Here is a 23,074-nt window from a genome sequence, read left to right as displayed (position 1 = left end):
AGTTGGAAGTTAGTACAGTATCTTATGACAAAGGCAAATCATTATGTGACACAAACTATATCATAATGAACTATAAAAGCAATGACCCATCTTCTGCATGGACCGTGTGCCAGTCATTCTCTCACAACTGTCTACCCCATCACCCTGCAGTCTTTTTCGGCAAGTTATACAAATTATAAGGGAATAAAAGTGAACATGTTTTGTAAACAGAAATAGCTTTGAATTGGAAGACATTTTAATATGTGTGTATATAGATGTACATATATATATATATATATATATATATATATATATATATATACATACATAGAAATATATATACATATATATATATATATGTATGTGTATGCATGTGTGGGTGTGTGAGTGAGAGACAGACAGACAGACAGACAGAGACACAGAGAGAGGGAAGCATTAAGCCAACAAATAAATAAGAAAAAAAATAAGGCAATAAATCAATGAATAAACCCTAACCATCCTCAGCTTCTTGATTGCTAAGGTCCTCTCCCCACAAGGGAAGTCTGTACACAGTGATCAGTTGCAAACAAGGCAAGAGAGGTGAGACCATTTCATCCTATGGGGAAGCCATGAGGTCTGCAGTCCCTGCCTGCTGGCTGCAGCAACATGTCTCCTAGCTCATGCAAGAGAGACAGCTCAACGACCCAAACACTTGGCAACAACCTTTTCTATTCTATTACAGAAACCCCACCCCCAAAATATGTACCAAATGGACAAGGAAGACAATGTTTAACCCCTTGAACCTTGGCAAAAATGAGATCAGTGTGGCACAAATTTGAAGCGTGGTTGCTGCTTATAGTGTACTTTTCGACGGCATCACTGATTTTTGCTGAAATACAGTGTGATGACTTGTAAGTGGGGTGACAGTCCCAACACTTATAGTATACTTGTCAGCAGCAGTCAGTGAGTTAAAGGGGGGAAATTCAACCAGATAAGAGCTGGAGACACATTCTGTGAAAGATTAGTTATAATTACGAGTCAGCAAAAATCAGGAAACCATATATTTTTTTTCCGCAATTAACTTTTCTACAACTAGTCCAGGAAGTCAGTAGCAATGAAACATTCAAGAGAAGAAAGCAAACATCAGATGATTACTATGAACATGTACTGATTGAAAATGAAAGCATGCTACTTTCTGCAATATTGACAATCTAAGAGGAAAGCGCAAACCTTCAACTATGACATGAAAAATGAACTGGTTATATAATGAAAACATTCTACCATAAGGCACTTACGATGACTTGCTGTTGGTACACATGGAAAATATAAAAGTCACATTTTATTCGCCTCTAAAAGTGAGCTTATCATTCAAAAGGAACAGTGAGATACACACATAAAGAGTGGGAGAGACAGACATAGTCTGTAAATTCATGACTTCCATCAGGCAAACATATAACATCTCTGCTTCTTCTCCCTACCCCCTCCCCTGCTCTCCCCAATCACTCATTTTTTCTTTTTGCCAGTCATCAAAAGAAAACAGATTTCAGTGAGCAAACCATGAAAAAAGCTGTTCAAATATACTGTCAGTCACAAGTATCATTTTGCATGATTTTGACGGGCGCAATAGCTGAGTGGTTAAAGCATTGGATTTTCAATCTGAGCATCCTGGGTTCGAATCTTAGTAACGGCACCTGGTGGGTACAGGGTAGAGATTTTTCTGATCTCCCAGGTCCACATATGTGCAGACCTGCTAGTGCCTGAACCCCCTTTGTGTGTATACGCAAGCAGAAGATCAAATATGTAAGTTAAAGATCATGTAATCCATGTCAGCATTCGGTAGGTTATGAAAACAAGACCATTCCCAGCATGCACACCCCCAAAAGCAGAGTATGGCTGCTTACATGGCGGGGTAAAAACAGTCATACATGTAAAAGCCCACTCGTTTACATACGAGTGAACGTGGGAGTTGCAGCCCTCGAATGCAGAAGAAGAAGAAGAAGCATGATTTTAACCCACTCCCCCCCCCCCACACACACACCCCTCCCACCCCCTCCCTATTTCTTTCTTTTCCCAGTCACCTCAGTTAAAGGAAAAAACAAAAAAAACAAAAAATACAGCCGTTTTTTTGTTTCTTTGTTTATTTAATGTCACGGCACAGCTAAAAAATGGTGAATCACAAAGAAAAGAAACTGACAAAGGCATAAATCATCTCTTTGATCAGAACACCACATCAGACTTCTTTTTGGCAATTTTTTTTTCTTTTTGAAGATGCAATGGTTTCTATTTTGGCACTACTACATAACATAACAATTAAATATACAACAGCCAATCAATGGATATGGGTCAAAAAAAAAAAAAAAAAAAAAAAGAATGGCACGTATAGCAAGATAACAAATGAATGAATGAATAACTGAACCTGGTCACGCTTGTGTACCACCTACTTTCTCTGAATTGTAAGAGATTTCCTCCACCAGGTCGTGGTACTTCAGCATTTCCTGTCTGTACTCTTCAAAGGTGTGTTTGTCATCAGCCATGAACTGGTCCACATCTGTGTCCGCCTGAAAAAAAAAACCAGTCACAGCTTCCATGTACCCACCCGCACAACATCTGCCCAAACACATTCAGACATGCTTTGGCCAGTACAAGAAGGAAGGTCCATGAGGATCTAGGTTTGAATCTCAGTCTCACCCTTTTCACAGATTTTCTGTTCCCTTAATAATGAGGGATTTGAAATATCATTATTTTCTTAAGCATTTGAATTAGTTTAATGGAATGATTGAGTGCATGTGTAGAATGGTGAGTATGTGGTACATTGATAAAATGTGGAATACGTTTAGAAATTATGATAATTTGATTAACAATAATTGTGTGTGCTGCATGCACATGTACTGTTGTCTGTGCTTTCGTATTGATGAAAGTGAATTTTCAAAGTCAGGTAACCGTTACGCAGTCTCCTCAATTTTTCCCCACACTGTGCACTGCATAGCCCCCAACAGCACAGTTCTGAGGAGGCCTCAAACCACAGACCTCACACAATAAAACACAACTCAACGCAACACAACACAACACAATATGATACAATGCACAATCCAAAACAACGATATACAACACAATATATAATACACATTGCAATACAATATCACTTCATTAATCTCTTCCAGGGGGAATTTTTATGTCTGCACACCTTCTGGATAGAAATACCCCCCACCCTACCCCCTCCACAAAACCACTCAGCTATGGGCAGACCATCCAGACAACCGACCTGTCTGGTGATGAGGAAGTCGTATTTATCGTACATCTTGCTGTGCTCGATGGGGCGCACGCTCTCCTTCTTCAGCATATCGGCCACCTCCTGCTTGTGCCTCTTCATGATCCCCTCCAGAACCACCGGCTTCAGGTATGCTTTGGCCTTGCTTTTTTGCTGCAGCAACAACAGCAGGGATTTTTGTTTGTTTGCTTGCTTTTAACACACACACACACACACACACACACACAAACAAAATTGTGCCCATAACATGTATTTCCACCACAAACATAAAACAAATTGTATATGTAAAACTGGGAGAGGGGCAGGGGGCGAAGGGGTATTGAGGGAGGGGGGGGGCAGTAATGAATACAGAGTGTCTGAACATCAGTTATAAACATTACTGTTATTACTATATCATCATTATCATCATCATTATTGATATTATCACTAGTAGCAGTAGTTGTAATAGTAGCAGTAGTAGTATCTTAAAATGTAGTGTTACAGTTGGGATAGTGAATTTTTTAGTCTCAACCTTGTGGTAACTTCAGACATTAAAATAAGAAAGAAAGCATACAGACACGCAGACAGAGAGAAAGATACAGACAGAGAAAAAGAAAATATAAGTAAATGAATTGGAACAATCGATGCAGGGATACAATGGTATGTGAGGGAAAAAACAAAACAAACAAAACACACACACACACACATACACACACTCACATCATCACTCACACACACACACACACACACACAAACACTCACACACACACACACAAACACGCACACACACACACACACACACACACACACACACACATACACACACACACACACACATTTTCACACCCGAAACAGAAGGGTCAGAGACTCACCCACTCAGAGTACAGCTTGGTCTCTACCCTGGGGACCACCCCGGCAGCCTTCACAATGACGTCATACACGTTGAGCAGAACCACCTCAAAGTCCTCAAAGTGTGGCTCAAACTTGATCTGGGTGTCATCTAGTATCATGCGCAGAACAAACCCAGAATGCTCAAAAGCTCGTGTTGACGTCTGGAACAAAACAACACATTTTCTCCAATGAAAATTCCTGCTAATGTTGATCAAGTGAGAAAAACAAAACAAAACAAAAATTGACAATGTCTGCAACTTATCAACAAGATCTTTTCCCTGAAAATTTCTGCTTATGTTCAAGTGACCAAAGGAAAAAGCCCCCCCCCCCCAAAAAAAAACAACAACAACAACAAACCCACATTTTATCATTTTACATTGTTCAAAAATGTGTGTTACTATTACATTCAACCAAAAACTGTACTTGAAGGTCTTCAGAGCGAATCGTTAAAATACTTGAGTACAAAGTCAACAATCATATGGTTGTGACACGGACTCACAAGCACCCAAAAAAAAAAGAAATGAACATTCTCACTGCCCATTCTCAATGCTGATTTCACCCTCTGGCATGGGTGTGGTGCAAGATAGTTCTTTCACACATTTCCTCCACATCCGCCCACCCCCAACCTCTCCAGCAATTGTTATCCCTGTCAACCATATCACCTGAGGTTCAACGCGAATGTAACTATCTAAACGGGTGATCTTCATTATCCATAAATCAACCTGTCTTGACTGTAACATTAAGTGTCACACTCCTCTCCCACATGGTTTTCTAAGACATCTGATAAACAACAACACCAACAATTTTGATAATAATGTGTATCTATGACATGCTCTACCTTCTTGGCTCAGCACAGGGCCCCAGAAAGCTAAAAACCTAAATCAAAATGGACAAAAAAAATGTCCAAAAAACTAACAACACAGGGCACTATGATCAAGACAAAAAGGTAAGACAACTGGAATGTGTCAATGACACAGCATGTGCGAGCACGCACACACACACACACACACACACACACATACAATAACACAGTATCACACACATACTGTCACACACACACACACACATACTAACACACACACACACACACACACACACACACATACTAACACACACACTCAAACACACACACATTACTGGGTGGTTTACAACCAAGATGTCACACGGACAGCCCCACGCCGGTGCTTTCAGTTCACCAAGGTAAACCCGGACCACTGACTTTTTGTCATACAGATCACATCGGTGATGAGTCATGACACAGGAGCTCTGCCGACCACGAATGTCAACGCTAACACACACATACACTTGAAATCTTAACACCACTGAATGACTGCAATGAGTCAGGCCATCAAGTTCATTCATCACCAGCAGTGCATTGGCAGAGTTTGGCATTGGACTTATGATACAGAGTTCACTGGAGAGCAGGGTTCGAGGCCCTGTTACGGCACTGAGTGTTGTGTCCTTGAAAAAGGCACTTTACTTTGATTTTCCTCACTCCACCCCACCCACATGTGATTGGGTACCTGGCTTCGGTTGGGGAAAGTTAATATGGAGGAAGGAAAGGACTGAGCCCCGCCCTCCTGTGCTGAGCCCTGGTGGCGGTGGTATGAGAATTCATTGCCCCAACGGCCAAAAAGGCTATGGGACCTTAACCATTTAACCCCTTGAGTGCCATAGCACGTATCACATACATGCATAGTTACATCACCAATGACCTCATCAGAAGATGGGAAGTGCCATCGCATGTATCAAGTAAATGCATAGTGACGTCACTAATGACGTCATCAGAAGAAGTGAAATAATCTGGAAGGCTGAAAATTCACACAGTTTAATAATAATAATAATAATAATAATAATAATAATGGTATTTATATAGCGCTGGATCTTGTGCAGAGACAAATCAAAGCGCTTTCGCACCAGTCATTCACACGCATGCATAACTCTAAAACTATAGAAACTAAAGACAAGGAAGGGCAGGCAAGGGAGGCTATTTTGGGAAGAGGTGGGGGCCAGACTTGAAACAGCTGAGTGTGGAGACTTGACGAAGCGAAAAAGGAAGTTCATTCCAGCCGCAAGGTCCAGAAACAGAGAAAGAATGGCGGCCAACAGTCGAATGTTTGAATCTGGGTATGCGTAAACAGAGTGGATCCGAAGCCGATCGTAGTGAGCGAGATGGAGTGTAGAGGTGAAGGCAGCCGCAGAGATAGGAAGGGGCAGTTTTGTGAATACATCTATAACATAGAGTGTTGATCTTGTACTTTATTCGGTGTGAGACAGGGAGCCAGTGGAGATGTTGCAAAAGAGGAGTGATGTGCTCAGATCTTTTCTTTCTGAGGACGAGTCGGGCAGCAGAGTTTTGTATGCGCTGAAGGGACTGAATGGATGAAGCAGGCAGACCAGACAATAGAGAGTTACAGTAGTCAAGGCGAGAGAGAATGAGAGAAACGACAAGTCTAGATGTTGCGTCAGTGGACAGATATTTCCGGACGGCACTGATGCATCGCAGTTGACAGTAGCAGGACTGACATGTCTGACTGATAAATTTTTGCATGGACAGTGTATTATTGTCAAGGACAACACCGAGGTTCCTGACTGACGTGGAAAGAGGGATGGATGTACTGCCAAGTTTGATTGTGTCAATTGTGATGGAAGACAGTTTTTGTTTAGTTCCTATGATCATTGCTTCAGTTTTGTCTGCGTTCAATTGTTTATCTACTTGAGTGGTATATCTCCAGACCCTTTTCTCAGTGTTAGGCTTATTGTTTTGGATATTTTTTTATGACTTGAAACACCACTTTCTATTGTCACCCCCCCCCCCCCCCACCCCCCACTCATCCCCTCGCCCCCCCCAACCCCTCACCCCTGGCACTAAAGGGGTTAATTAACTAGAGAGTTGACTGACCGGGGGCTGACAGAGAAGGTCTGTGTAGTCGCTGATAGAGTTGAGGGTCAGCTGCTGCAGGTTGTCCGTCATCAGTGTGGCTGCGCAGTTGAAGAACGAGACCAGCTTCTCGTGCTCCTTGTTGCTGGGCACCTGCTTGCGCTTGTTCCCCTGGTAGAAGATGGTCTGCACCTCCGGGAACCACCTGACGTGCGTGTCACACACTCAGTTTAAGACTTTTTCTCACCTGCGTGTCACAGTAAGTTTAAGACTTTTCTCACCTGTGTGTCACAGTCAGTTGAAGAACTTTTCTCACCAGTTGTGTCATAGTAACTTTAAGACTTTTCTCACCTGCATGTCAAACAGTCAGTTTCAGATTTTTCTCACCAGTGTGTCACAGTCAGTTTAAGACTTTTCTCACCTGCGTGTGACAGTTTAGGACTTTTCTCACCTGTTGTGTCACAGTCTGTTTAAGATTTTTTATTCTCACCTGCATGTCACAGTCAGTTTAAGACTTTTCTCACCTGTGTGTCACAGTTAGTTTCATGACTTTTCTCACCTGCATGTCAGTCAGTTTAAGACTTTTCTCACTTGTTGTTTCACAGTCAGTTTAAGACTTTTCTCACCAGTGTGACAGTCATTTTACTAATACTTTTCTCACCTCTGCATGACAGTTTAAGACTTTCCCACCTGCATCTGACAGTCAGTTTAAGACTTTTCACCTGCATGTCACAGTCAGTTAAGACTTCCCACCTGTGTGTCACAGTCAATTTAAGACTTTTCTCACCTGTATGTTAACAGTCAGTTTAACCCCTAGGCTGCCTGCATGACGAGATAACTCGTCATGGCAAGCATGTATGCTTCGCTGCCTGAATGACGAGATAATTCGTCATCGAAATATTCTGACTTTTCCCTGCTTTGCATTCAGTTCGTTGACAAAAATGCTGGTAGCTTTAGCTTGGGGAATCTTTCTGGATTCTATTCATAGCTAGAAACACCATCTGCGTCATAAGGCAGTCCTTTATTTGAACGTTTTGGTTGGGTTACTGGCCGCAGTCTTTGCCTGGCTCCTCTCCTCGCTCGCTCAACAAAATGTCGGACTGACTCCGTGCTCAAGACATGCGCTCGTGGCGAACTAAATCAACCAAGATTACTTTTTTTAGCTAATGCTCAGAAAGAATTGGAGCATAAATTCGAAGGAGAAGACAGTGGTGAACATTTACAGGACGATTTGATAGAAAATAAAGGGAGCAATCAAGAGAGTGGCCAAGATACAACTATCAGTGAGTGATGCAGGCTGTTGAACTCTAGCAGACGAATTTTTAGCAGGGCACCGTATGAGCTATTTTCTTGGCACTCAGCCAACGCGGTCTGATGAAGTGACGGTGTGAGAGGGGTGAAGAGGAGGGGGGGTGGAGACTGAGGGGGCGTGGCCTCACATCCATATTATCACTTGCAGAAGTCACAATGCATCTATTTCTTTTTCAGTTTTTTTTATATTGTGGATGTTCTAGTATGATTTTGTGTTTGCAGATATCCATTTGTCCAGAAAATATGATGTTTTTGTGCAAATTACCTGACTAATGTTTGTAATGAACAAGTTGAAAATGTGACAAAAAACAAAACACTGATTTCAAAACAACAGCATGTCACTAAAAATATATAAAATGGGAAAACAGCATGTGTTTTGTATTCTTTATTCATTTACCTTTCAGAAAATATATACTTTTATGGGTCTTTCTCCAATAACAAAGAGCACAGAATTTTTTGAAAATTTATACCCGTTTTTTGTGAAAAAACCCTGGCAAATAGATTTCACTTAAATCTTATTTTCCTGGCAGCGAAAGGGTTAAGACTTTTCTCACCTGCATATCATTGTGAGTTTAAGACTTTTCTCACCTGTTGTTTAACAGTCAGTTTAAGACTTTTTTCACCAGTGTGACAGTCAGTTTAATCACACTTTTCTCACCTGTGCGTGACAGTTTAAGACTTTTCTCATCTGCATGTCACAGTCAGTTTAAGACTTTTCTCACCTGTGTCACAGTCAGTTAAAAACTCTTTTCACCTGCGTGTGACAGTCAGTTTTAATACTTTTCTCACCTGCATGGCTCTTAATGACTTTTCTCACCATGCCTATGTGGCAGTTTAAGATTTTTTTCACCTGTATGACAGTTTAATATTTTTCTCACCTATGTGACATACTTTTCTAAATGACATGTTCATGTTTTTTGGGTTTTTTCTGTGTGCCAGTTTATGCTTTCTGCACCTGTGTGAGTCAGTTTTTGCTTTTCTCATGTGTGACATTTAGTGTTGTTGTTTTTCTCACTTGTATGACAGTCATTTTGTACTTTTATCAACTGTGTGGCAGTCACTTGTGCTATTCTCACTTGTATGGCAGTCGCTCTTTACTTTTCTCACCTGTGTGGCTGTCACTAGTGTCAGTTTATGCTTTTCTCATCTGTGAGGTAGTTTCTTTTCCCACTGCTTTTTGTGGGTGTCTGATTGATTGACTAATTGTGTGTGTGTGTGTGTGTGTGTGTGTGTGTGTGTGTGTGCATGCAAATGTGCATGTGCATGGATGTGTCTCTCCATGTGTGTGCAGATCTGAGTGTACATGCATGCACACACACACACACACACACACACACACACACACACACAAACACATACAAACAAACACACAGATACATGTGTTTACTTACTTTTTCAGCAGGGTCTCCTTTGCTGCCTCAATGTGTTTCATGCACATGTTCTGGAATGTCTTTAGCTCCATAGATTCCTTACGGTTGTGGAAATCTTCAACATCAATGAACCTCAGATCGCTGAAAAACAACAAACCATTACCAGCACTGGGAATATCATTATTTGTACACAAGCACTCATGCCCTCATATGCATAAACACACACACACACACACACACACGCGCACACACACACACATGCACACACATGCTCAAACACACCAACATACACTCATGACACACCCAGTCTTGGTCCTTTCTGTACCTTTTCCCATCCAATTTACTCTCTATCTCTATCTCTCTCTCACACTGAATTTAAAACAAAATCACCCCCAAAATTGTCTCTCTCTTTCTGGAATTGTGCATTTTACCCATTTAAAACTGTCTCCTCCTCTCTCTTACTCTCTCAGTGAAATCCATTTTCATCTTAAAGAATGTCTCTCTTTTCCCTCCTGACTCCATACTTTTCCCTAAATGACAGCATGCTGATTTCTAACCCTCTGTTGTTATGGGTTTGCATTAAAATGCACTTATATATGCACCACATGTCACATATCCACTACCCACATCATATAAAAAAGCAAGAGAGTCAAAGCCTTCATCACTGATATTATACCATAAGCTAAAACTGTTATTATTGTAGGTACTCGACACCCAGATAATCAGAAATAAATGTGCCCAGGGAGAGAAATGTATGTGTGCATGCATGCCTGTTATGTTTGTGTGTGTGTGTGTGTGTGTGTGTGTGTGTATGAGTGTGTATGTCAGTCTGTCTGTCTGTGTCTTTGGTGTACATGTGTGCATGCATGCATGCATGCATACATATGTGTGTGTGTGTGTGTATGTGTATGTGTGTGTGTGGGGGTGGGTGTGTGTGTGTGTGTGCATGTGCGTGTGCGTGTGTGTGCGTGTGTGTATGCGTGTGTGTGTGTGTGTATGTGTAGTAAGTGCATGCACGTGTGTGTGTGCGCACGCGCGTGTGTCTATGTATGCGTAGTAAGTGTGTGCAAGTGTGTGTGTGTGCATGCAGGCATGAGTGTGCTTGCAAGTTTAAGACTTTAAACAACAACAACAACAATAAAAAACCCACAAAAAGCCACATTACCCAACATCAACAAAAAAGGCAAAACAAAAAGACCCACCTTACCCAAAGGAGAAGTTGTATATGGCAGTGACAGACAGACAATAAAAACAAAACAAATAAAACCCGCCTTACCCAAAAGAGGTATGCCAAAGAGTGAGCACCTGCATCATGCAGGGGTTGATGTTGTGCAGCGCCAAGGCCGTGGCCTCCTTGGCCGCCAGGAAGGAGCGGTTCCAGGGCTTGGGCACCACGGCCATCTCCACCCGGTGCGGCAATGTCTCCTTCACCTCCTCCTCCACGTGCCGAGGGTCCCTCAGCACAAAGTCCACTGCAAACACACACACACACACACACACACACACACACATGCAGACATGCACACACACACACACACCAAAGGTAAACTGGTTCGTCAACAAGGTAGCGTTTCAATTTCTCAAGGAGGCATCACTGCCTTCCGACAAATCCACATATATACTCAACACCACATATCTGCTATTTGTTTCAAATTTCACCACCACCCCTCCTCCCTCATATGCCCGGTTTCCCCAAACTCACCATTCATCCCTATGCCCCTCCTCTTCTGAACGATAATACTCAAATGTATACATTAATGTTCTAACACTATGTCTTCAATCACTGATATGTGTGACAGGACATTAAACAAAATTCCTCCTCCTCCACATCTGCTAGGCAGATGCCTGACCAGCAACATAACCCAATGCACTTTGTCAGGCCTTAAGCGCATGCATATATAGTGGTGTACCTACCAGGGTGGGTTACTTCTACATACTTTTGCCAGATAATAATACTTTTTGTTGCCATGGGTTCTTTTTCAGTGCACGCTGTGCACAGGACCTCAGCTTAACGTCTCATCCAAACGACTAGTCACACAGTTTTATTTTTCAAACTTGGGAAAAAGGGAGAGAGCAGGATTCGAACCCAGACCCTCACAGACTCTGTACTGGCAGATGAGTGTCTTAACCATTCTGCCTCCTTACACCTTGGTGGTTACTGGTATTGTATAGATGTTTCTCTACAAAGCATGGTTACTATCACTAAATGACACAGACTTAGAAGACCCTAAGGAAAGATGTTTATTGACAAGGCACTGTAGCACTGTTGAAACTGAGTGAAACCATTTATTGTCAGATTAACTTTCTGTTGTACTCGATGGTTTCCTGTGGACTGCCGACGCTGGAACTATGACGGATGAACCCAGGTGTGGCCGTGTATAGGGGAATCTAAATGAGCGGCGTGGGAGTAATGCTATTGAAACGGTGCAGATGATGGGGCAGCAAAAAAACAAAACAAAAAAAACAAACAAAAAAACTTTCTGTTGTACTGACATTTTTGCAACCATTTGAATAAATATTAACTGAGCAAAACAAAGAAATTCTAATTTGAGAAAAAAAAAGAAGATATGAATTTAAAAAGAACATATTTAACAAATCAATTTACCAAATTTCATTAATATCATTATCTCAAAAAATGTTTTAACGCACACACATACGTGTATCCCCCACCCTCTCCCTACATACATCCATGCATGCACACAAACACCCATTCAAATTCCCCCACCTCATTCCCCTACCCACTCACTCACAACAGGCTATCTACTCACTCACACACACAGTCACACTCACACTGTTATCAGTGATATGTAACAAACATTTGGATACCTTTAGATAAATATATATGTTTCTCAAACAGCAGCTGCAGTATGCATGGTTACTATCACTGAATTTATCAGATGATGAGATCCTAACTGAGAAAGATGTTCCTCAACAGGACAGCTATAGCATGGTCATCATCATCTCATAATTAGGAGACGAAAGGAAAGATATTTCTCACAAAGGCAGTTTACAGTTATGGTTATTACTGTGATATAACATAGACCTAAAAACCCTAAGAAAAGCTATTCTAAAAAAAAAAAAAAAAAACGCTGCTGACAATATGGTTATTAGAGTTATATAACATTAATAATGAGACCTCAAGACAAATTTTCATCAACAAAGATGCAATAGCATGGTGCATTAGTGCTGTAAATCATTAGGAGGGTTAGAAGACCCTTCTCCTTTTATTCACTACAAATCATTGAATCGGAAGACTCATTTTGTTCAACATTCACTAATAATCACATTTTTGAAACAAATTTAATCACTTGTTCTGTTGCATGCAGTATATAAAATATATTGACAGGCGCAACAGCTGAGTGATTAAAGCATTGGACTATCTCTCTGAGGGTCCAGGGTTCAAATCTCAGTAACCGCGCCTGATGGGAAAAGGGTGCAGATTTTTCCAATCTCCCAGGTCAACGTACATGAAGACCTGCTGGTGCCTGAACCCCCTTCGTGTATATACACACGCAGAAGATCAAATACGCATGTTAAATATCCTGTAATCAATGTCAGTGTTCCATGGCTTATGGAAACAAGAACATACCCAGTATGCACACCCCTGAAAACAGAGTATGGCTGCCTACATGGTGGGGTAAATAAACAAAATGGTCATACAATTAAACTGTTACATGTCTGTATGAGTATATGTGTGCGTGACTGAAACCTGATTGAATGACACAGGAAACAAATGATGAGTACCCAATGGCACCTGTCAGTCCGCTCTACCCAGGTAGATAGCCTGTTGTGTAAATGACTAAGTGTTGTAAGCTCTCAGAGCTAGGTATCAAACGGAGGATATATATACACTACAACAACATATATCTAACATGTATTTATCTATAGATATTTCAAGTTATGTTCCAAATATACTGACTGACCAGGAGTTTCAGTTTCTTATGGAGACATCATTGTTTGCATCATCATACACTACACCTTATCTCATATGTGCTAAGGCCAGAATAAGATAAAATAATTTCACATGAATTATATTTTATTCTCTCTTTAACTGTCCAGTGATATCACTATCTTTAATTGCATCTGATTAAAAAACATAAATTTGGTTCTTTGTGGCATGATGCAAAATTAGACCAAGTAAAAGTTTTACTTTGCCATTTTGTAGTGTGGTGATACATTCAACTGTATGTCACAAACTAACATCAAACATCATCCAAACAGTAATCCATAAGTATAAAAGCATTCATCAACATACCAATTGCTTTCTTGACACTCATGAGATAATCTTCTCGCATTTCATCAGACAAACTGTCAATGGTTTCTGAATGTCCCTTCTGAAAACATAAACAGACACACACAGATGTAGGCACACACACACACACACACACACACACACACAGGTACACACATGTAAACACACACACACACACACAAAGTTTGTTAATCCTTGAGTCTTTTAAACTTTTAAGTCAAAATTACTCCAATGCAGAGGAGTTTAAGAAATATTAAAAGAAAGACTGACAAAAGTCTTATCCGTCAAGAGACTAGCACCACCGATTATGAAATGTATCAATGCGTTCACATACTAAAAACAGCATTTCTTATCTAAATGCTTGTTCTCTCATTCATTCATTCATTCACAAACAAGTTAATTTATGCACTCTGTTTTTCCCTTCTTTCATTCCATCCACTAATCTTCCTTCCTCCTATCCTGCCACCCCTCCCTCTACATGTACAAATCTTTCTCCATCAAATTTGAATTTCACCTACCAAAACTTTCATTAAATACAAAGCAAAAATGAATGAACCTGAGACACACATCAAAACAGTGTTGAGAACTATGAATGAGCATGTGTGTGTGCATGCATGCATGCGTGCATGTGTGTGTGTGTGTGTGTGTTTATTTTAGTTGGCATTTTTGTTGTTGTTGTTTTGTCATGCATTCAGTCGGTGTTTTTGTTGTTGTTGTTGTTGAATGGTACTGGTCAAAATGGGTTTTTTTTTCAAAATTCCAATACTTTTCCAGACCAAACTGGGCAAAACATAATTTTTCCCAAGAATTTTCAAGCCCTGGAAATTGTTCTCTCATTTTTTTTCTCAGGACTTTTCTAGCTTTTCCTGACACTGTAGGAACCCCAGTCAATACTCCACTGAAAAACAAGGGAAACCAACCTTCAGAGTATTTGGAACCAGGGACAGGACATTCTCCAGCCAGGAATCTTCCATGGGTGCAACATGCTCTGTGTCAATGCCATTGTGGATGTAGTAATAGTACCGCTGCCAAGGAGATCATAAAAAAACCCAGTCAGAACATGGTCAATGTTGCAGTAATAGTACCGCTGCCAAGGAGATCATAAAAAAAATCCCAGTCAGAACATGGTCAATGATGTAGTCATAGTACCGCTGCCAAGGAGAGCATAAAAAATCCCAGTCAGAACATGGTCAATGATGTAGTCATAGTACCGCTGCCAAGGAGATCATAAAAAATCCCAGTCAGAACATGGTCGATGTAGTAATAGTACCGCTGCCAAGGAGATCATAAAAAATCCCAGTCAGAACATGGTCAATGATGTAGTAATAGTACCGCTGCCAAGGAGAGCATAAAAAACCCCAGTCAGAACATGGTCAATGATGTAGTATTAGTACCGCTGCCAAGGAGAGCATAAAAAATCCCAGTCAGAACATGGTCAATGATGTAGTAATAGTACCGCTGCCAAGGAGAGCATAAAAAATCCCAGTCAGAACATGGTCAATGATGTAGTAATAGTACCGCTGCCAAGGAGAGCATAAAAGAAAGTCTGAAAATGGTCAATGATCAACATCATGAACACAATGTATAATTGTGTCATTAAATGTGTCTTTTGTCTTTTTCTGAAAACTTGTGTGTGTGTGTGTGTGTGTGTGTGTGTGTGTGTGTGCATGTGTGTGTGAGTGCATGCATGTGGGTAGGTGTGTTGAAGGGTTGGGGGGGGGAGGTGCATGCACATGAAGTGAAAACAAATCAAATCAAACAGTCATAGCACAGACTGATAGGCATTTCCAGAGAGGTCCCTCACCAGGATGTCTTTCTCAGCAGCAGTAGGGGAGCCAGCCCGGGATGTACTGGGCAGCTCTTCATGCACCGTGGAAGTGGTTGGTTTGACGCCTTTGTCATCTTCCCTGTTACAACATGGGAACACACACACACAAAAACTTATACCATGCATTCTACTCATTCTGCAGTGAGGTAATTGTGTTGTGCTGAATACACACACACAAAAACTTATACCATGCATTCTACTCATTCTGCAGTGAGGTAATTGTGTTGTGCTGAATACACACACACAAAAACTTATACCATGCATTCTACTCATTCTGCAGTGAGGTAATTGTGTTGTGCTGAATTGCTCTCTACCACTTCCTTTCCTGGGGAAATATTTGTTCTACATTACCACGCTCCTCCATCTTTGACCACCTGTAAGCAGGTGCCCAAAGGATTGCCATCTTGTCATGGTGGGGGGGGGGGAGTTGGGGAGAGGGCTTGCGTGCCTCAAAGACCCCTATAGCTATGCCAGTGGGAGCTTATGCTCTTGGTAGGACCATCCAAGACAGACAGGTCGAAGGACAGAGGCCGGACAAAGTGCAATTCACTGGTCCTCCAGGTTGGGGATTGGGCACAGGGCTGACTACCCCGTCACGTAAAAACAAAAAATCTTGAACAGAAAGGGACAGAAAAAGGCATCATGCAGATTACAGTGAAAGGGAAACCATACTGCGATTTCTAGACCATAGAGCAGTATATTTCTCTTTAACCTTGATCCCTCTTCACCTGATATGAAACATCAACGCTTACAGAATAATGTCCACCAGGGACTTGCGGAAGCTCTCTCTGTCTTTCTTGGGTTGCTTGAAGGCGTCCAGTGGTCCATTCTGCTGACCAGTAGCTTCCAGGGGCTTCAAGCGTTTTGGCTTCTTCCGTTTGACTTGGTCTTCTGGAACAACACAATGCAACAAAATAAAATGTAGTACAGTACAGTACAGTAAGGTACAGAACAGAACAGAACAGAACAGAACAGAACAGTACAGAACAGAACAGAACAGAACAGAACAGTACAGAACAGAACAGAACAGCACAGAACAGAACAGAACAGTACAGAACAGAACAGAACAGAACAGAACAGTACAGAACAGAACAGAACAGCACAGCACAGTACAGAACAGTACAGTACAGTACAGAACAGAACAGAACAGTACAGCACAGCACAGAACAGAACAGTACAGTACAGAACAGAACAGTACAGTACAGCACAGCACAGCACAGAACAGTACAGTACAGTACAGTAAGGTACAGACAGAACAGAACAACAGAACAGAACAGAACAGAACAGAACAGTATAGTGTAGTACAGTACAGTACAGTACAGCACTGTATACAGTTCAGTAATTAGAGTACAGCACAGTAAAAAATGAAGACAAAGAAAATAAGACTTATTCTGTCAACAAAAATCAAAACGAAATGTCAACCACAGGGATTTGTGAGAGAGGTAGAGTGGGAGAGGTAACACAACAGTGAAGATCGACAGCAGCAGCAAAGCAGAAAGTGAAACTTGCAACATGTGACTGCTGCAGTAATCCTTTTGACAACGTTCTTAACCAGTCAACAGTAAAACTGTTTTGTGAGGGAGTATGTGGGAAAGCTAGAGCATGGGAAGGGGTGTGGGTGTGGAGAGAGCTGGGGGCAGGGAGGGGTGAGGGGTGGCAGAAGCTTTAAGTTTTCCTGCCCACAATGCAGGTCCAGTTCACCTGAAGTGCAGAGATATCTAAGGCACATACAACCACCTACACAAGTTTCTGGCTGAAGCAGACAGCAATGGGCACTTGACACTTTCTGTGAAGACCAGTTAACATTTTTTTATGAATACAAAACACTAAAACCCAAAGGAATGCTTGAAACTGGCATTCCTGACCAATTCTGTCAGGAAATTAATTTGCAGCATTGCGTTCGACCACAAGCATGCTTCATAAAACTAGCACTTCAAGACGTCAAGAACACAAATCTGCAAAACATGAAGCTCAAGAACTATGCAAATACACCTTGAGGTTAACTTATGTGTGAGTAGTGCAAAGGAGTAACAACTGACCAAAGGAAAACTTTGACCATTCATAAACAGCAAAAATCCTAAAACTGACCCAAAAAGCATTCACTGAAGAGTAAATACATTTTGATACATCCCCCAAACCATGCACTTTGACTTGCTCCAATGCATAATTTCCCTGTAATGGGCCTTCAGTTTCATCCAAAAATACATATACCCTGAAAATCACTCGAAAGCTCAAACAATAGCTTGAGTATCACCCTGAAGCACAAGCAGTGTGAGATTAAGCAACAAATAATTCATCCATGACGGCACTGTTGTACATCTGCCCACAGAGCAGTGGAGCAGAGACAGTGAACAGAACTGTATTGATCTGACAGGACAAGAAATGACAACATCCATTATTGATGTGACACTGCCAGGAAGGGAAGATGAGGTGTGTGGAGCTCTGAATTAAACATGGACAATGTATGCATGATGAAGAACCCTGCTCTGGCTGGATCATCTGTAACGATAATGGTCTCGAGGTAACGCAAACAAGCAAACTGACAAAACAAATGCCATGGAAGGGAATGGCATACATACTACATTATGAACCAATGGGTATTCAGCCCTGAAGTGAAATGGCTCCTGTATGGTAGGATGGGCAACATCTTTCGAATATGATCTGACGGGCGCAATAGCCGAGTGGTTAAAGCGTTGGACTTTCAACCTGAGGGTCTCAGGTTCAAATCTCGGTAACGGTGCCTGGTGGGTAAAGGGTGGAGATTTTTCCGATCTCCCAGGTCAACATAATGTGCAGACCTGCAAGTGCCTGAACCCCCTTCGTGTGTATACACAAGCAAAAGGTCAAATACACTCGTTAAAGATCACGTAATCCATGTCTGCATTCAGTGGGTTACAGAAACAAGAACATACCCAGCATGCACAACCCCAAAAATGGAGTATGGCTGCCTACATGGTGGGGTAAAAACAGTCAAACACGTAAAAGCCCACTCGTGTACATACAAGTGAACGTGGGAGTTGCAGCTCACAAAGAAGAAGAAGAAGAGAAGAATATGACTTGACACTACATTACTAAGACAATACACAAGCCTGATATAGTAATGTATATCATCCAGCACATTCTATTGTGGCAAAATGGTTTTTGTTGTTGTTGTTTTTAACCAACAAATTTTGATTTCTGGTGATTATAATGGAAATGACAAATGCAAGTTATTCTAACAATAACTATTATAGTGTGATCATGATCCTTTATCCAAAATGTCTGTGGCAAAATATGAGTCCATAAGTACATTTAATGTTTGTTACCATACACATAACATGATGAAATAAATAAATTGAACAGTACAATTACAGATTAAAAAAAAAAAAAAAAGTTTATCTATGAAATATATACATACATAACAGGCTCTCAAGGCCTGATCAGCATGTAGGGTTTATGCGAAGATCAGATATCTGATCTTTTGGTTTCTTTTTTTCTTTTTAACAGATGCGGTGTAGTGTATATGGATCAGTCTGCATGCTTGACACCTTCTCCGAAAACTCAAGAACTAATAGGAAAACTTGATGAATCACACACATACATGCACCAGAAAACATGCACACACACATGTTGTTTATTGTTATATGAACTGCAAAAAAAAGAAGCAATGACGAAGGCATACAAAGGCACGAAAAGAGATAAAAGAAAAGAAAAAGGAAAATGATGCTCCATGACCTGCATGCAACTACAGGTGAAAAAAAAAAAGAGTTGTGCTCTGAATGAGAAGAAAAATTAAGGCATCACTGGATTATACTATCCTGCAGTATGCGTATCATGCACTGCACTGCATCACATTGCTCTGAAGTCTAAACTGTGTTGTGTTGTGTTGTATAATATACTGTACAATACTGTAAGTGCCAAATAATGTATACTGTCCTTTGCACAGTACCATACCATTCTGTGCTGTACTACCTTGTTCTCTACTGTACTGATGCTATGCACTGCTGCATTATACTGAATTGTATTGTTTTTTTGCTGTGCTGTTCTGCATTGTACTGTACTACACAACATATAAATTAACCTTCCAAAATGACAGCATGAACATAACAACCATCTTATTATCAACAGTTTTCTCACAAAATAAAAAACTACTATATATCAGCATCTGCATCAAAGTATACACAATTAAACAAACATTTGATATGAAACAGAATATCATAACAGAAAAAGAAGACTTCAGGAGAACAAAAGGAACTGCTAATGTATATCTAAAAGAATTTCAAAAAGCATGACATGATGAGTAAATATTGAATATTAGATCACACTGTCAAACATAAACTGTACAGTTGTTACAAGACAATACATCTAGATTTGAATACTGAACAATTTTCACTATCAAAATATGAAAACAATCCAGTTGTTCAAACAGAATAAAATTACATCTCAATATTGAATAAATTTCATTATTGTTTTGAGCCTTTTCCCTGCAATTATTCATATATCTGCAATTTGTAGTGTTGTACTGGTGGATACAAATTTTGTTTTTCACTTCCATATCTTCATGTGCTCTTGTGTGGGATATAATGTTCTGTTTCATGTGAGGCGCTTAGATCCCATCGATGGGGATTTTGCGCCACATAAGTACAATATATTATCATTAATACATCTCTCTGCGCTTACTGGATGTGAGTTCACCAATAAGGTCAATGGTGTTCGGCTCCTCCTCATCCGCCTGGCCTGAGAGAAGGAAGGACGGTGGGTTGTCCTGCCATTCTGGTTTGCTCCGTTTGGAGGGCAGGACAGGCAAAAACCGGATGGGCTCGTTAGTGCCTTTGCCCTTGTTGCGAGGGGCTCCCCCTAAACGGGGAGGAGCTTGCTGCAGAGTTCACACAAAAGATGATTGTAGCAACTGTTGTTACTGGTAATAATCTAAACAATGGTTATGTAATGAAAGAGTTCAGTAAATGTTTTCTTTCATTAATGCCTTTTCATTTCGAGTGATATTTGACATTTACTGCTTGCATGCATGTGCATGCACGCACGAGCGTGCGCATGCATGCGCGCATGTGAGTGTGTGTGTATTTGTGTCTTTTTTTCATTGTGTGTGTGTGTGTGTGTGTGTGTGTGTGTCTGTCTGTTTCTGTCTGTCTGTTGTCTGTGTGTCTGTGTCTGAGTGTGTCTGTGTCTGTGTGTAGATGTTTAAAGTGTGCCGCTTGTTATTTGGCATCAATTTGTTGCTGGGGATGTGCCATGTTTTACTTGCAAATAATGTAGGCATGAGTGTAAGGAAGTATGTGTGGATATGTGTGCATGCACATGTGTGTGTGTGTGTGTGTGTGTGTGTGTGTGTGTGTGTGTGTGTGTGTGTGTGTGTGTGTGTGTGTGTGTGTGGATATGTGTGCATTCACATGTGTGTGTGTGTGTGTGTGTGTGTGTGTGTGTGTGTGTGAGAGAGAGAGAGAGAGAGAGAGAGAGAGAGAGAGCACATGTGCAACTTTCTGTCCAGTACTGAGCATAAAGAAACACAGTCTTGTTATTATGCTTATCTCATTTCCCTGGTGAAATAAAATCTTGTTTCATTTCCTCTCCATCTCTGTCTCTTTCTCAAGCCATGGAAAACCACTTCTCTGCCAATGTTAACTGGCAAACTGGTAATTGTGCATTGAACAATTTATTTCAATGTTTTGTTAATGTTCCAACATGTTTCCAAACAACCAACATGACTGTGATGTCAACATCCCAATCCCTGCAATTTAAGTATCCCTATGCTCTGACAGGGAAAGCAGTTGCTCCAACAAGTATTGAATAAGTGTTGTTCCAAGCATGCAGCTTTTGAACTTGTCCCCAGTGCTGTACATCACTTAACTTCATGCATTTCTCAACACAGACAACAGAATTCCTTGTTTAATGTCATCTTATAACAACAAAACAACAAAATGTCAATCAAACAATTCAGTCAAAATGGATTTAAACAAACTTCTGAATATGTAATAAGGAAAAGAAAAAACAAAACAAAAACAAACAAACAAACAAACAAAAAACCCATCCCCAACTGATGCAGCAATAAAAATTTTTTGTTTGTTTCAAATCACCATCTGTACAATTTCTTTGCCCCTTCATTTGTCGCAAGTGATTATTTCAGCATCTTCATAAAAATTAATCTGAAGAAAACCCAGGTCAGATCTGGTAAGCTTATGAACATGCAATATAAATAATCCTGTCAACAATTTTCAGTTGCACAAGGAGAACTTTCAAAACCTTCATATCATGATGGCTTATGCCTGTCATCACTGTGATTTTTACAAGTTTTTAACTTTCAAAGTTCCTCATTATCAGTAAATTCTGAAAGCTTAGGATATAATAATCTTATCAGGATTTTGTTTCTATAAAAAAAAAGTTTTTAAATATCATTTTATGCACTTATGTTTGGAACAAATCGAAAGGAGTAACTGTGACATGTCATCATCATTTTTATTTTTAGTTCACACATGAGGGAATACTATAGACATACAGGAACATACTAAACCCAAACAACTAAACTCATGCAAAATTCAAAACTATCAAAATAAAGAAAACATTAACAACACTTTACCATCATCATCATCATCACACACACACACACACACACACACACACACACACACACACACACACACATTATTAATCTTGTTTGTTTTGTTTTTTTCAAGTTGACAACATGATTCATTTTTAAAAAATGTACAAATAATGTGCATAAGATGATTACCATAAAACAAATGTACACACAAACACACATGTACATGAACACATACTGCAACTCTTGCAAATTATGTATCTAATTTCATATTAAGGCTCTTAGTATAGATACAAACGTGTATTCCCGCCATTGTAGGAATTTTGAGTTGTTTTTTTTTTTTCAAACAAGAATAATCATAAGTACAGAACACAATATCTATCTATCTATCTATAGATCTCTCTCTCTCTCTCTCTCTCTCTCTCTCTCTCTCTCTATATATATATATATATATATATATATATATATATATGTACACATATATATACACACATAGATAATTAGACAGAGAGACTGATATACAGACAGATAGATTGATAGATAGACAGATACATACATACATACATACATACATAAATACACACACACACATACATACATACATACATACATACATAGTGGAAGACGTTAAACTGAAGACTACTACTACTACATACATACATACATATATACGCACATGCATGCATGCATACACCAACTCATTGAGATTCTTGAGGTATATGCTTCATATATATATATATATATATATATATATATGATAGTCAGTCGTGTCCGACTATGACCATCAGAACAGCAGAGGAGGCA

General features: G+C 40.3%; 1 protein-coding gene across 1 annotated transcript in view; it reads right to left on the bottom strand.

Annotated features, from left to right (window-relative positions):
* LOC143287316 (dynein axonemal heavy chain 7-like) overlaps window positions 1–22,583 on the bottom strand; it is a 25,399-nt gene extending 2,816 nt beyond the window's left edge. Inside the window, exons 1-13 of the mRNA XM_076595304.1 lie at window positions 22,569–22,583; window positions 20,398–20,593; window positions 16,491–16,629; window positions 15,715–15,817; window positions 14,831–14,935; window positions 13,914–13,992; window positions 10,935–11,130; window positions 9,680–9,799; window positions 6,999–7,182; window positions 4,078–4,257; window positions 3,221–3,379; window positions 2,400–2,516; window positions 1,254–1,262 (exon numbers count right to left, since the gene is read on the bottom strand). Coding sequence (XP_076451419.1) covers window positions 1,254–1,262; window positions 2,400–2,516; window positions 3,221–3,379; window positions 4,078–4,257; window positions 6,999–7,182; window positions 9,680–9,799; window positions 10,935–11,130; window positions 13,914–13,992; window positions 14,831–14,935; window positions 15,715–15,817; window positions 16,491–16,629; window positions 20,398–20,593; window positions 22,569–22,583 — 1,602 coding nt within the window. The remainder of the gene's footprint in view (window positions 1–1,253; window positions 1,263–2,399; window positions 2,517–3,220; window positions 3,380–4,077; window positions 4,258–6,998; window positions 7,183–9,679; window positions 9,800–10,934; window positions 11,131–13,913; window positions 13,993–14,830; window positions 14,936–15,714; window positions 15,818–16,490; window positions 16,630–20,397; window positions 20,594–22,568) is intronic.
* Window positions 22,584–23,074: the final 491 nt, after the last annotated feature.

The sequence above is a fragment of the Babylonia areolata genome, chromosome 1 (assembly GCF_041734735.1).
Source record: "Babylonia areolata isolate BAREFJ2019XMU chromosome 1, ASM4173473v1, whole genome shotgun sequence".
NCBI classification, from domain to species: Eukaryota; Metazoa; Mollusca; class Gastropoda; order Neogastropoda; family Buccinidae; genus Babylonia; species Babylonia areolata.
The sequence above is the reverse complement of the archived record's forward strand: the minus strand, read 5'-3'. Positions and strand labels throughout refer to the sequence as shown.